The sequence below is a fragment of the Macaca fascicularis genome, chromosome 15 (assembly GCF_037993035.2).
Source record: "Macaca fascicularis isolate 582-1 chromosome 15, T2T-MFA8v1.1".
Taxonomy (NCBI): domain Eukaryota; kingdom Metazoa; phylum Chordata; class Mammalia; order Primates; family Cercopithecidae; genus Macaca; species Macaca fascicularis.
In genome coordinates this window covers 100,052,850-100,067,816 of record NC_088389.1, presented here as the reverse complement: position 1 = coordinate 100,067,816, position 14,967 = coordinate 100,052,850, and the positions used below count along the sequence as shown (strand labels likewise).

Sequence of the window (14,967 nt, the reverse complement as noted above, 5' to 3'; positions counted from 1 at the left end):
ACAGAACTCTAATCAGCCAAGCCCATGGGGTCCTCTGGCTCCCCTAATGGAGCCAAAAAGCATGCACTGGCACAGTCCCTAAACTTGGGAAACTGAGGCAGAGGGGCTTGGAGGGGGCGGAATGGAGAAAAAATATCCATTAAGGGAGGAGTAGGGTAGAACTTCCCTTGGTATCGCTAAATTATCCCCTCTGTGCCAAAAAGAAAACTAGGCTCAGAAGAGTTCAGTGGCTTGCACACAGTGATGCCACTCTTAAAAGGATGGGCTAGGAATATCTGACTGGCATTTTTCCATGTTTTAACATAACATAAGCATCTGGCATGAGTTATAATGGTATACTATTAAGATTCATGTGAGCCAGGCATAGTGGCTCACACCTGTAATGCCAGAACTTTGGGAAGCTGAGGTGGGAAGATCACTTGAGCCCAGGAGTTCGAGACCAGCCTGGGTAATGTTGTGAGACTCCCATCTCTGCAAAAAAAATTTAAACATTAGCTGGGTGTGGTGGCACACACCTGTAGTCCCAGCTACTCAGGAGACTAAGCTGGGGGGATCCCTTGAGCCTAGGAGTTTGAGGCTGCAATGAGCAGTGATCACGCCACCACACTCCAGCCTGGGCAATAGAACAAGACCGTCTCTCAAAAAAAAAATAAAAGATACATATGAACTGAGGATTTTTCATTTATGATATTGACTAAGTCTCCAATTATCAAGAGATAGAAAGTTTTCCCTTGTAGAATCCCTACAAATTAATTTATCTTCTTTATAAACTGATGCTAATTAACATTTCAAGACAATCTCTATATGACTTCTAAGTACATAACTCATAGCAGCCAAAATATAGAAGCTCAAATGTCCAACAATAGGGTAAAAACTGATGATGATACAGAAATAAGGCAGAAGCCTGCTTACAGTTTTAAATGATAAGCATGTAGACTCCTCATACATGGAAACCTGATAGTAACTTAATTTTACATTAAACAGAAAAAGCAGTGCAGGACATAGTATGTACACACTGGTTACAACTTTGTGACAAAATGCATATACTTAACAAAGATGAGAAATAAATGGATAAGAATGTAATAAGACAGGGCCATTTTCATTTAAGGCTGCTTAAGCTTACATAATAAATATGTGAGGCAGCTTTTTAAAAGACAACAAGGTCAAATAAATGTCTTAATAAGTATACTTTCTTGAATCTATCCAGAACACACTTATACTCTCTTCATCATTTGGAATTTTCAAAGTACAAATACCATTGAAGATTTCCTTCTTTTAATTCAATTTAGATACTGGAGATTTGCATTACTAAGCAATTTAATATTGACTCAATGGAAAAAGACAGTGCAAAGGAGATTCCTGTTACCAAATATTCGTATAAACACTAAACACTAACCAAAATTTTTCACAGAGACTGTAAACCTAGAGAGTTATTGTGAAACAAATTTTCGCCACTTATAACACAGGCTATACAACTCATCCAAAGTCTCATTTTCTCTCATCCTACTGTTTAATATATTAAAATAGTATGTTAAAAATTGATTATTTCCAAAATTATTAAAGGAATTTCATGAAATACAATCATTGATGGAGATGTAAAATGTTGCCTATGTCATCTTGTGGGCCTAAAACCACTTCAGGTTAGTTTTTCAAGACCATCACAGTATTGGGATCCATTAATTATTCTGACACACAAAGATTCCGCAATGTGCTTCTTCTCTTTGTATTTAAAAATTTAAGGAGTTTTGCACTAATTGCCCATTGCCTAGCAAACAACAATCTGTTTAAGATGAACTATTAAGCATATATACAAAATGACTCTAGAAAATTATTTAACTCCATTTCAAGATGGATGAGACAAATAAAAATAAGAGATACTATAAAGAAAAAAAATTTTAAGTATACCACAATTCAAATCTAATTTCCTAGACCCTCTATTTTATCTTTAAAAGTTGGAAACTCCATTAGCATTGTCTATTTTGATTCACTTTAAATGATAAGTTTAAACTTACCATTTAAAACTGTACATGATAAGTTTATAGTCCCTGAATCAAAATGACATAGCAAATAAAAACAAAGGATGAACATTGGAAATGTTCTAAAAATGCCACTGAATCATATTCTTTAAAATGATTCATTTTGCTGTATAAATTTTACCTCAATAACAAAAAAAAGGATAAAATCACCAGTATATGTCTATATTTCCAAGAGAATATAATATTTATGCGATAAAGAGATAATATAGCAAATCTATGCAACAAAATTCCAAGGTTGTTCAACTCAAACATTATAACAATAAAAAGTCATATATTCATGATTAATATATGAGATCTGCTTCAAAAGAATATAGAGGAGGCCAGGCGTGGTGGCTCACGCCTGTAATCTCAACACTCTGGAAGGCCAAGGCAGGTGGATCACTTGAGATCAGGAGTTTGGGACCAGCCTGGCCAACATGGTGAAACCCCATCTCTACTAAAAATACAAAAATTAGCCAGGCATGTTGGTGCACACCTGTAATCTCAGCCACTCAGGAGGCTGAGGCATGACAATTGCTTAAATCTGGGAGGCAGAGGTTGCGATGAGCTAAGAACGTGCCACTGCACTCCAGCCTGGGCGACAGGGTGAGACTGTGTCAAAAAAAAAAAAAAAAGAATAACAGCCAGGCTTGGTGGCTCACGCCTGTAATCTCAGCACTTTGGGAGGCCAAGGTGGGAGGATCACGAGGTCAGGAGTTTGAGACCAGCCTGACCAACACAGTGAAACCCCATCTCTACTAAAAATACAAGAAATTAGCTGGGCGCAGTGGCGGGCACCTATAATCCCAGCTACCTGGGAGGATTGCTTGAACCCAGGAGGCAAAGGTTACAGCAAGCCGAGATTGCGCCACTGCACTCCAGCCCGGGCAACAGTGTGAGACTCCGTCTCAAAAATAATAATAATAATAATAATAATAATAATAATAAATAGAAAGAATATAGAGAAAAAGGAATATGAGAGAAAATGAGTGGGAGTATAGCTGTAAAGATTGGCTGGAAGTTAATCATTATGGAACCTGGGCAATGGGTACAGGGAGTTTATTATATTATTCCCTCCACTACTGTGTATATTTAAAACTGCCCATAGTAAGTAGTTTTTTAAAAATTCTATCTTTAGGATGGGTTTAATGCTGGAACTAAAGACACTTGTATAGCACTGGGTACTTAAGGAGCTTAAAGTGAATCAGAAAACCAGCAAAATTATTATCTTACTTACTTGTTATCATCATCTGACTTCTAATATTATCTACTGTTAACTTATTTTTTTAATGAACAAGGAAGCTTAAGCATTTCTTCAGTGGTTTATATGAACAGACTTCCTACATAGCACATTTTATAAAGGGTAGCAATTTATAAGATCAGTACATACCAGGAGTATCATAGGCCTTTTCCAAGTTGTTAATCCTATGATTCCAGAGAGTATCACCTGTAAAAATAAACTATCATAAATATAGAAAATGGACCAATTCCAATAAACAAATCCTCAGTCACAAAAGTACATATTTTTAAAGATACTGAAATTTCAAAACATTCTAAATCAAACATTTAATATTCCTCCTGGATTACAGGGTTCACCCTGGTAGACCACTTTGGACTTTTACTTCCAAGTCCTCAAAGCTTTTTTATTGACTTTAATTTTGTTTTGTTTTTAAAGACAGGGTCTTGCTCTGCCACCCAGGCTGGAGTGCAATAGCGTGATCATGCCTCACTGCAGCCTTGACTTCCTGGGCTCTGGTTATCCTCCCGCCTCTGCCTCTCCAGGAGCTAGGACTACAGGCGCACGTCACCACACCTGGCCTGTTTTATCTTAATGTCAATTAAGAACACACAATCAGAAATTAGCCTCTCCTGGTGAGTGAGGAATTACTATTTCTCAGCCAAGCTCCCTGTTCCTAGCAGCACCCAATCTGTTGCCAGGGTCAGCCTCATCGGATGCATGTCTGGCGGTATCCTTCCATTCATCAGGTACCCATCCACTATGGGACAGGTAAAGTCTTCGAAATGGGAAACAACGCCCTTCAGGATTTTCTCTTACCTACTCTCAAGCTTGGTTTTTACATATCCCAGCCCCTCCACCACACACCTTCCTACCAAGTACCTGCCCTCCCTCGGGCCAGCCAGGCTCCTGACATTCCTGGGCTATGCGCTTCTTTCTCTTTGCTGAACTGCTGTGTCCTCCCAGCTTCCCTCCTAGCTGCCTGAGAACTTTTACCCATCCTTCAAGGCCCCATTTAGCAGTCACCTGCCCTGAGAAGCCCTCACTGATTCCACTGCTCCACACTCATGGAAGCCCTCTGCACACACTTCTTTTTTTCCAAAAACTCTATTGTAATAATTGAGGGATGTGTCTCTGTATTACCCACTAACTGTGAACTCCTGTCTTGTCTCTCTAAAGTCCTAGTTCCCAGTATTGTGCCCCAATTGTTGGCAATTAATATATGTTCTACAGCATTTATTTCACAAAGTGGGAGGAACTACTGTGAGAAGGAGCCCATGTTGCAAAATGACACTTCGATAAAAAACGAGCTAAAAAATCTCAATAAGAAAAAAACAGGCTGGGCCTGGTGGCTCACTCCTGTTACCCCCAGCACTTTGGGAGGCCGAGGCAGGCGGATTGCCTGAGCTCAGGACTTCGAGACCAGCCTGGACAACATGGTGAAACCCCATCTCCACTAAAATACAAAACCTTAGCCAGGCATGGTGACGCTACTTGGGAGGCTGAGGCACAAGAATCTCTTGAACCCAGGAGGTAGAGGGTGCAGTGAATCGAGATCGCACCACTGCACTCCAGCCTAGGTGACAGGGCGCGACTCGTCTCCAAAAAAAAAAAAAAAAAAAAAAAAGTATTATTAAAAGGAAGTGTCCAGCTCCAGCCATAAAAACCCATAAAATAGCGATATGCCTAAACTATTCTTCTCACCTTGCCTACCCAGCCACAGCACCCCACCCTCCTCCATGTTAACAATCTAGCATGTTTACATATTTTACATGTATTTTTGTTTACATGTTTGTTTATATGTTTACATATAAACATATGTTACATTTTTGTTTATATGTTTACATATATGCATGTATTTTTCTCTAAATTCTTAGTACTACACACATATGTCTATGTGTATATATACACACTCACAGGGATGTGATTTTTGTGAAAAAAATCATAAAAGATATACTTTCCCTGCCTCTTCCTTTACTCTCTCAATAAATACTTCATAGAAATCTCTTCATATGCATTGGAACAGCTCTAATTCATTTCACTTTAGTGGCTACATAACATTCCATTGTGTGACTGTATTTAACATATTCAATCATTTCCATATTAATGGGCATTCATTCTATGTCTAGTTTTTTGCTCTCACAAACAATGCTGCAGTAAACATCTATGAACACATATCTTTAAAAACAAGTGCTTTTATTTCAGCGGAAAAAAGTCCCAGGAGTGAAGTTTCTAAGTTGAAAGGTATTTCTAATTTTTTTATTTTAATAGATTCAACTGTCATTTCAAATGAGATATCTCTGAAACCAAAGAACTAAGCTATCTGTATGTCTTCCTTTGGAGGGGAGGTATTTTGTTTGCATATGGTAGCAACGAACTATAGAAAATGTAAGTTAAAAAATATGTACAAAATGTATATATGTACAAAATGAGAAACATCAATAATCTCAAACTATATATGACAAAGATCTTTAAGGCCTCAGTGGGGAGAAATACAAAGTTTATCATGCAATATTAAACGAATAGCCAAGTAAGTCAAGGCATATACCAAGTCTGTGGATTGAAGACAAACTAAGAATGTCATTTCCATTTAAGTTGTTATATAGACTCAGCACATATTCAAGTTAAATCCCACCAGGATTCCTGTAAGCCACCGCTCTTTACAATGTTTTAGAAACTATATTCCAGCTCCAGGCGGGAGCTATAGTTGTGGCTCTTCATTCCTGAACCCAGCAACAAAGGCACACACCTACTTTTATTCAACTTCTCCCTCTCTTCAAGCCCGGTGAAGCCCTGAGGCACTTGGGGAACCCTGTGAGTGTTGATGGGGAGAAAAGCAAATAGAGGAAGCAGGCCTGGATGGTTAGAAGCCTCTCGAATGGTTAATGGGAACAGAGGTGCTACAGTTGGGGATAAATTTTTTAAGAGCTCAAGACTTAAGGAATGATGCTTCCATTTCATCTGAAAGGGAGGCAGAATTCACGGATGGGGAAAGGAGTTGGGAAAAGAAGAGAAGGAGGCAGAGTATTCAATGCCTCCACTCCCTTGGTGGCAGCAGTAGCTGGTGCTCCTCAGAAATGAGTCAAGAAGGTCCCTTAACAATGTCCTTCCATGGCTCCCACTATGCCGGAATGCTATTACATGTTTAACCGTCAATATCACGATGAGGGCTTGGACCTGTGCATACTTACTCGCACACCACTAAAGGATCCCAGAAGGCACTCAGTTAGTTACGGCAAGAGTCAATGAGTGAATGAATGAATGGAGGCCAGACACAGGAGATGACCGTGCTCAAAGATGACTATGTAAGCCTAAACACATTTTTCATCCCCTGTGCTTCCTGAAAGAGTACAGCAGCAACAAAAAGCAACTCCATCAGCATTCTTTCCATCCAGCACAAGATGGAACTAGCCCTGAATGAACAGGTAAGAACCTATTTTCTAACACCAAACAATCTCTGTATTATAATGAGAGGTATTACAAGTTTTGTTTCACTCACTGATAACCCATTTCTTGTAGCTTATAGGAAAAAGCAGAGGCCTTTCCTTTTTTCTGATACTACAAAGAAGGGCTCTGAGATACCCCAGGGGAGAGTCACTGTTACCCACCATAAATGGTTAATGTGCTTTCATTTTCCAAAGTAAAAATCAAATCGTTAAGATCAGAAGCTTATAATTCTACTGCCCTATTTCCCTTTGCTAATCCATTAACATGTGTTAGAGCAAAAATGTTCTGAATCATTTATCAAAAGCTGCTGTGTGTAAACACAGAGATTTTTAAAAAGCCATTGTTGTAAATATCCTGTGTTACCTTGTAAATAAGCAGAAAATCATGTCAAACTTCTCAACAACCTACCCTGCCCTATAGCTCTTATGATGGCAATTTTTTAAAAAATGTGTGTGTGTGTGTGTGTGTGTGTGTGTGTGTGTGTGTGTGGTTTTCTTCCCTATCTGTCTAGCATAGCTCATTTAAAAAAAATTTTTTGAGAAAATGGGCAACTGAATATTTCTAATGAAAACATGATGGTAACTATAATATCCTACAAAAATACTGGCCTGTTCACTTTACTTTGATTAACTATGACTTTGGTGTTTAAAAACCATTGATAGAGGTTCCTGTGTATTCCAGGTCTGGTGCTTGGGTCCAGCAGTGATGCACTCTCCCATATATACTCTAGCTACACCTTCACAAAATTAGTCCTGAAGAAGCAGCATCCCACCCATTTTACAGATGAGTAACTGAGGCCGAGAGGCACAGAACTTATAAATGTGACTCTGCTGATATGCAAAATAAAGGACCAAAGAAATCAAAACTCATCCTCAAAATTATATTTTAAATATCCTTTAAATATTAAAGTAGTATTTGATTAGTATGATAAAAAATATTTACTATCATTTAACTGGTAGTAAGCATAATCTTTATGTTAGTTTTTCCTTTGGTCCACTGATTTTTCTTTACATTTATTCACTGCAATTTTTTTAAAAAAGGTTCACCCTAAAGTTCACCAATGTCTGTCTCTTTATATGAAAGTGAAACCTTGCCAAAGAATCATGGACTCAAAGAAGGATGATCATGAATTCAGATCAGTGACTTAAAGCAGTATACAAATGATAAAGAATAACACGGCACTCAGTGAGGAACAAAAAACAACAACCAATTTTCTACCACTCATCTGAAATATCTCCCAGGGATCATGCATGTCATCGAAGTTAGGAATTTTGTTTCTGAAGGAGGAAAGACAACCCAATGCAACTCTCTCTCCTCTTTCATTAAATCTAGTGCAGTGTGGCAGACTGAGTCTCCCATACCGCAGTGGAATGTAGTTAACCCCAGTGGAACCTAGTTAACTCCCATACCCCAGTGGAATCTAGTTAACCCCAGCGGAACCGAGTTAACTCCCATACACCAGTGGAATCTAGTTAACATTAACTCCCATACCCCAGTGGAATCTAGTTAATCCCATTGGAACAGTTAACTCCCATACCCCAGTGGAATCTAGTTAACCCCATAGGAACAGTTAACTCCCATACCCCAGTGGAATCTAGTTAGCATTAACTCCCATACCCCAGTGGAATCTAGTTAACTCCAGTGGAACCTGGTTAACTCCCATACCCCAGTGGAATCTAGTTAACATTAACTCCCATACCCCAGTGTAATCTAGTTAACTCCCATGCCCCAGTGGAATCTAGTTAACACTAAACACATCCCCCAAACCGAGAGCTAGGACAGCACAGCTGAAGACGGACACTGAGACACTCCCTTAGCCACTCACCTCCAGTCAAACGTCAGGTTGTTTTTCAAGATGGCTCATCTTTTAGCTTCATGAATTTTGGGAATAATAATATATTGAGTGATTTACCAGTGATACCAGGAAGAAATCGAATGCTCAGAGTGCTCAAAAACACAAACTACGTTAAAAACTCTCCCTTCAAGTTGCTGAAAGTATGAATGAAAACTATGAGAAAAGATGCTTTATAGAATTTGTTAATACTTAAGTGTTTTTAAAAATAGATAAAATATCCTTCAAAGTTCAAACAAGTGAAAGAAGCCTCCAAAATCTCAGGCTCAGGGCTCTCTTAAGGAAATACGTATGAAAAAATATCCTTGAACTATACGGTGTTCAACAAATAGTCATTTCAAATAAATATATTTGTCTCTTGAACCTAATTTTGTATCAAATATACAAGCAAAATTTTTCAGTGAAGCCTAAAGAAGATGTGTGGGTTCAGTTGATATAGCAGGCTAAAGATCCTAATGGTCAAAGCTTGAAATATGAGGATATTCTTCTACTGTGTTCCTATGTGGTTTCAAAGTAACCTTAGACATAAGTTGGCACTTCCATTCAACTACCAAGCTTCATATGCCAATAAAACTTGTGAATGAATAAATAAACATGGCATATCCATACAATAAAATAGGAATGAAATACTGAGACTTGCCACAGCATGAAGCTTGAAAACATGCTAAGTGAAAGAAACAAATCATAAAAGACCACACATTATATGATCCCATGTATATGAAATGTCCAGAACAGACATATCTACAGAGACTGAAAGTGGGTTAATCAGTGGGTGGCTAGAGGTGGAGGTGGTGGAGAATGGGGAGTAACTACTCAAAACTTTGGGGGTGACAAACATTTTCTAAAACTGTAATAGTTGCACAACTGTGAATTTACTAAAAACCATTGACCAGTACACTTTAAATGGGTAAATTGTACGGCATGTCAAAGCTTTTTTTTTAATTCTGCAGTTCTCGACTCATACTCTTCCAGCATTTTTTTTTAATAGAAACCTTAGTTTAGCTATCTTTGAATTAGTTACAATGTGCTATCAAGCCCATTTCTTTTATAAATACATACTAAAATACTAATGGCTGAAGTTGTGATACCTGGAATTTGCCTTAAAATAATCCCAGGGTGGGGCCGGATGTGTTGGCTCACGCCTGTAATCCCAGCACTTTGGGAGGCCCAGGCGGGCAGATCACGAGGTCAGGAGATCGAGACCATCCTGGCTAACACGGTGAAACCCTGTCTCTACTAAAAAAAACACACAAAAAATTAGCTGGGCGTGGTGGTGGGCACCTGTGGTCCCAGCTACTTGGGACCGAGAATAGTGTGAACCTGGGAGACAGAGCTTGCAGTGAGCCAAGATCGTGCCATTGCACTGCAGCCTGGGCAACAGAGCGAGACTCCGTCTCAAAAAAAAAAAAAAATTATCTGAGGGTGTTAGGAAGGGGAAGCAGTGTTAGGTATAAAGTGGTCATGTGTTGATAGCTACTGGGTGAAGGGTAAAATGAGGGATCATTACACCCTTCTTTCTACATTTGTTGAGATTTTTTTAATTTTCATAATAAAAGATTTAAAGTTAAAGGGAGTAGTTCTTCGAACTGCCCACTCAATCCTACGCTGGTTCTATTTTCTTGTAATAAAAATACACACATTGAAATATATATAGATGAAATGTGACACCTGAGATTTGCTTCCAAATAATAAGAGAACTTAATCTCACAAATAGACTAGGGAGCACGAAGGATCTAATTCCTACCCTGCTTGGAATATTCATCCTTCCTGAAGTTTATCAGAAGACACAAGGCCCGCAGCAGAGCCCGGGAAGCGGGTACAAACGAAACCGTTGTTGAAGCTGGGTGAAAGATATATGTGGGTTCAACATATACTGCATAAAATGTAAACTTTTCCACAACACGAAGTTTTTCAAAAACAACCTCTGTCACATGCATAAATTCAAAACATGTGATACAAGGCTTTTTTTCCCCTAAAGCACCAAGAGAGTCATCCTCTTAAAACTGTATTTAATTAATTGTTCTACAAATACAGTATCTATTGCTTCTGTTGTCACTTTGCAAATTCTGAGATCAATCTCAGGATCAAGTCACAAAAAGCAGGAATAACCAACAGTTATAGAGTTGCATATAGACCAGGGTTTGGAGGGTATGGGGAAGAATGGGGAAAGACATAGCAGAGAACTTGTCAGTTCCAAATCACTGATTTCTTTCTCTGCTCTGCTATGCCCAGACTTGGAGACAAGGACATACCCAGCCAGCAGACCAGGAGTATTTATCTATTTATTTTATTTTATTTTATTTTATTTTTTTATTTTTTTATTTTTTTTGAGACGGAGTCTGGCTCTGTCGCCCAGGCTGGAGTGCAGCAGCGCGATCTCGGCTCACTGCAAGCTCCGCCTCCCGGGTTCACGCCTTTCTCCTGCCTCAGCCTCCCGAGTAGCTGGGACTCCAGGCGCCCGCCACCTCGCCCGGCTAGTTTTTTTTTTTTCTGTATTTTTTAGTAGAGACGGGGTTTCACCGTGTTAGCCAGGATGGTCTCGATATCCTGACCTCGTGATCCGCCCGCCTCGGCCCCCCAAAGTGCTGGGATTCCAGGCATGAGCCACCGCGCCCGGCCCAGACCAGGAGTATTAACCTTCACCTTCTGGTTGAAGGCCTTTTTTCTTTTCTTTTCTTCTTTTTTTTTTTTTTGGTACTTCATCAAATTCAACTGTGGCTTGACTGATATCTAAGTGCATTTACCTCTGAAATGATTCACAATAGTAAATGATATCAGCTTTTAATTTTATAAGACAAAAAATAGTTTTTAATAATTCTAAACTAGCTATGTTTGAGAAGACAATAGATCACGATTTTATGAAGAGCAAATTCCTAAAAATATATGCAAGATTATTACTGGCCCATAGTATTTAGAGAAACGAAATGCACCCACTCTTTGGCTGGATTTAGTCAGACAAGTAGAATAGGTAGCATAACAGGTCTAATTCCTACCCCATCTGGAATATCCATCCTTCTGGAGTTTTCCTGAACACTCATGGAGGCCAGCGGCAGAGCCCACAGGCAGGGCCACTAGGGTGGCATTTTTTCTACATGAGGCACAAATCGTGGTCTTCCCTCACCACAGCACAGCATGTACCCCAATAAGATCATTCAACATGAAAGTATTTCAAAAGGAAAGCAAATTGGCACTGGATGAAGTATACAATTTCAGGCGAGTCTCAAGGAACCTAATGTTCTTATTTAAACAATTACTTTGGGTTCAACTAGTTCTTCGAGTCCTTTTTTTCAGTTTGGTCTTGAATTGCCGTATGTGTGAAACTGCAAAAGCAGTTCTTACCATTCAGGACATACACTGATTACAGATCTTACTAAAAACTAGCAGCATTGCTAGACTTTCAGATTTACACAGTGAGTTCATAGAAAGGTTATTTACGGCCGGCTGTGGTGGTTCATGCCTCTAATCCCCACATTTTGGGAGGCCGAGGCAGGAGAATCACTTGAGCTCAGGAGTTGGAAGCCAGCCTGGGCAACATGGGGAAACTCCGTCCCTTAAAAATAAAAAATAAAAATTAAAAATTAAAAAAAAAAAGATATAAAGGAAGGTTATTTACTTTACTCATCTTCCATAGTCATCCCACAAAGATGTGTTTCCAAGTCTCTCAACACCCAGAGAACTTCAGGGGGTTACATGCCTTGGACATTGTGCGATTGTTAGGAGGTAGAGGGGAGTGACCACCCGGTGTCCGTAGATACTGGCTGGCAGCAGCTTTTCTCTGAAGTTGGGCACTCTTTGGCCCCAGGCTCAGCGTTCCCGGTTGGAGGAGTGGGTCCTGGAGAGCAGACATCTCTAGCTAGCTGCTGCGTGCTCCAGGACCTTTGGCCAGCTCGTCCCTAATGACAGGTCCCGGTTCTCACAAACTGAATTCTGCACAGCAGCCTGCATGGCTCCAGGAACCAAGTGGGGTTAAGGCCCTCCTTTAATGACCAGGTACAAGCGCCAGTTCACACACACCCTCTCATTACCTCCTGAACTCGTCTGGGGATCGAGCCACCCTACACATTTCACATTTATGTGTGTCTTAATGGAGAATAAAACAAGCGATGTGTCCGAAACTGTCCCATCCCACAAATACTCCTACTATGTGCCAGGCATTCTTGATACATCGGTGAACAAAAATGATCAAAATCCCTGCCCTCCCAGCACAGACGTTGTCAGTGCAGCAAATATTCAACGACCAAAAGAAGTTTAATCACTTTCCTCCCACTTTCCTGCCACCCACACCCTGTCCTTCCAATCTCCCAAAGAGCTGGGTGTCTTTGCTTAATTCTATTAGCTTAACTGGGACAATAAAATCCTTCAGCCTGCGCGCAACAGACACTACCCAGGTGCAGCCCAATTCACCCCTGAACTCGACCGTCGCGGAACATTTTTCTCCAGGCTCCAAAAACTTCAGATGGCGTTAAGGCTCCCCCAACTGCAGCTCTGGAGGCCAACTAAGGGACAATGAAAGGGTACGACCAGAGCCCCCTATCCACGGGATGACCGGGCTAGCGGGGCGCGCGCGCGGTACTCACCGAGGAGCCGGCCCAGAACGGGCACGAGTTCTTCACCTGCGGAGAGCTGCTCAGCGACAGCGCCCCGAAGCTGAGCGCCACCATGCAGCAGCCCAGGATCAGCTGCAGCAGCCCGAGTGACAGCAGCGGGCGGGCGGGCAACAGCGCAGAGCCCGGGGCCGCGGCGGCAGCGGCGGCGGCTGCCCGGCGGGAGGAGAGCGCCGGCGGCGCGGCCAGAACCCCGGCGGCAGCGGTGGCCGCGCAGCGAGGCCGCGACGGGGGCTGCAGCGCGCCCCGGGGCCAGCGCGGCCGCAGCGGGGGCAGCGGCGGCTCCTGGGCGGCGGCGGCGGCGGCGCCCGGGCCCCCGGTCTGCGGCCCACCCGAAAGCCCAGCCACGGGGCAGCAGGAGCCCGGGAGCACCACCGGCAGGGACATGGACGGACCGTGAAGGGTGCGGCCGGCGGTGGCGGGGAGGGGACGCTGAGCGGAGCCGAAGGCGCCGCACACTGGGCACCGCGGGCGGGCTCCGAGGCCGAGGGGGAGGGAAGGAAATGCGCACGGCCCAACCACTTGCTGCCGCCGCTGCCGCCGCCGCCGCTGCCCTGGCTCCAGCCGGCCGCACCCACCTGCCGCCTGGCGGGTCCGCCTCCTGCTGGCCCCGGGCGCAACCTCACTCTCACCCACGCGCACCCAGTGCTCGCGCTGCGCTGGGGCAAGTGCGCCACAGCCTCGGGGTCCCCGCCAAATCTGCGCCGGCTTCCTGGGGTCCTGGCAGGGTGCCCTGCCCCAAATATTTAAATAAGTCCCTCGAGCTGGGAGGCACCCTACGGCCAGGACGCGTCAGCGCCGGCCACCGACAGTCTCAGCGTCTGTCCCCACCCGCCGAGCTGGGGCTAGAGAAGAGCGAGGAAAGCGCCGTGGACCCTCGGACCCGTTTACAGTCCAGCCACTAAAGAGGCCCCGGCGCGCTTTAATGAGAAGGGAGCCCGCCCTTAAACTTTTGCCCCCACAAGGAGGGGGATGGCTGGAGGAGGGGCTTTGGGGCGACTCGATGGGAAGAGGCGTAAGCCAAGGACTTCGGGAAGGACGACGCCGAGCGCAGTTACGGCTCGCAGGGCGCAGGACCTGCCTACCCCGCATCAGCCCGGGAATGCTTTCCCGGCATCTCGGTAGGAGCGGGAATGAAAGGACTGGGTTACCTTGGAAGCATCCAGCATCCGTAAAGAAAGTACCCGGGGCAGCCCGGAGCGCATGGCAAGGATTACGCTCTATCCTCCTCTTATTGACTCATGAGCGGTATCAGGCATCTATTAGGCATCACCTGGTAGAACACGGAACCCCCAAACTTCCGAGGAAATATCCTAATAAAATCCTAAACTATTTTGGTAATATATGAAAAATCTTTAGAGAAAAAAAAAAAGATGATTCCTCTTTGCAAAATGAATTCCCTTAGTAATATCTTTTCACCTTGGAAGAATTCTAATGCGTAGAAAGTTTCGTACCTAAAATGATTATAATAGACTTTTTTTCCTGATAAGAACCACAGCAGTGTTCTTGGCAGTTAGTCAGTTCCAGTATTAGAAAACTTATCTTATCCTAAGGTATTTAACATCCTCCCACCCAATAAACCAAGAAAAGTGTGTGTCAGTTTTTATACTCTGTTTGTGGAAGCTGTATTTATATTGGTCGTTACACTTTAATCCACAATGTGATATACTGTCAATGTGCCCAAGTTTACATATACACTTCTTAAATTATTAAAGCACATGTCATTAATGGTGCCTAGGACTTCCTTTACAGACTGCTCCCATGAATAAATTCAAATTCTGGAGGAAAAGGGAGATGTCTTTCAAAATAAGG

General features: G+C 42.5%; 1 protein-coding gene across 3 annotated transcripts in view; it reads right to left on the bottom strand.

Moving 5' to 3' along the window:
• Positions 1–13,615, bottom strand: part of ENTREP1 (endosomal transmembrane epsin interactor 1) — a 65,357-nt gene extending 51,742 nt beyond the window's left edge. For 2 of the 3 annotated variants that reach the window (XR_012424777.1, XM_015437255.4), the window contains exons 1-2: positions 13,129–13,615; positions 3,406–3,462 (exon numbers count right to left, since the gene is read on the bottom strand). Coding sequence is in view for 2 of the 3 variants with exons in the window: in XM_015437255.4 (XP_015292741.2) it covers positions 3,406–3,462; positions 13,129–13,542 (471 nt within the window). In the remaining variant the exon portion in view is untranslated. The remainder of the gene's footprint in view (positions 1–3,405; positions 3,463–13,128) is intronic. The other variant, XM_045373136.3, reaches the window with a different exon arrangement.
• Between the last annotated feature and the right edge of the window lie 1,352 nt (positions 13,616–14,967).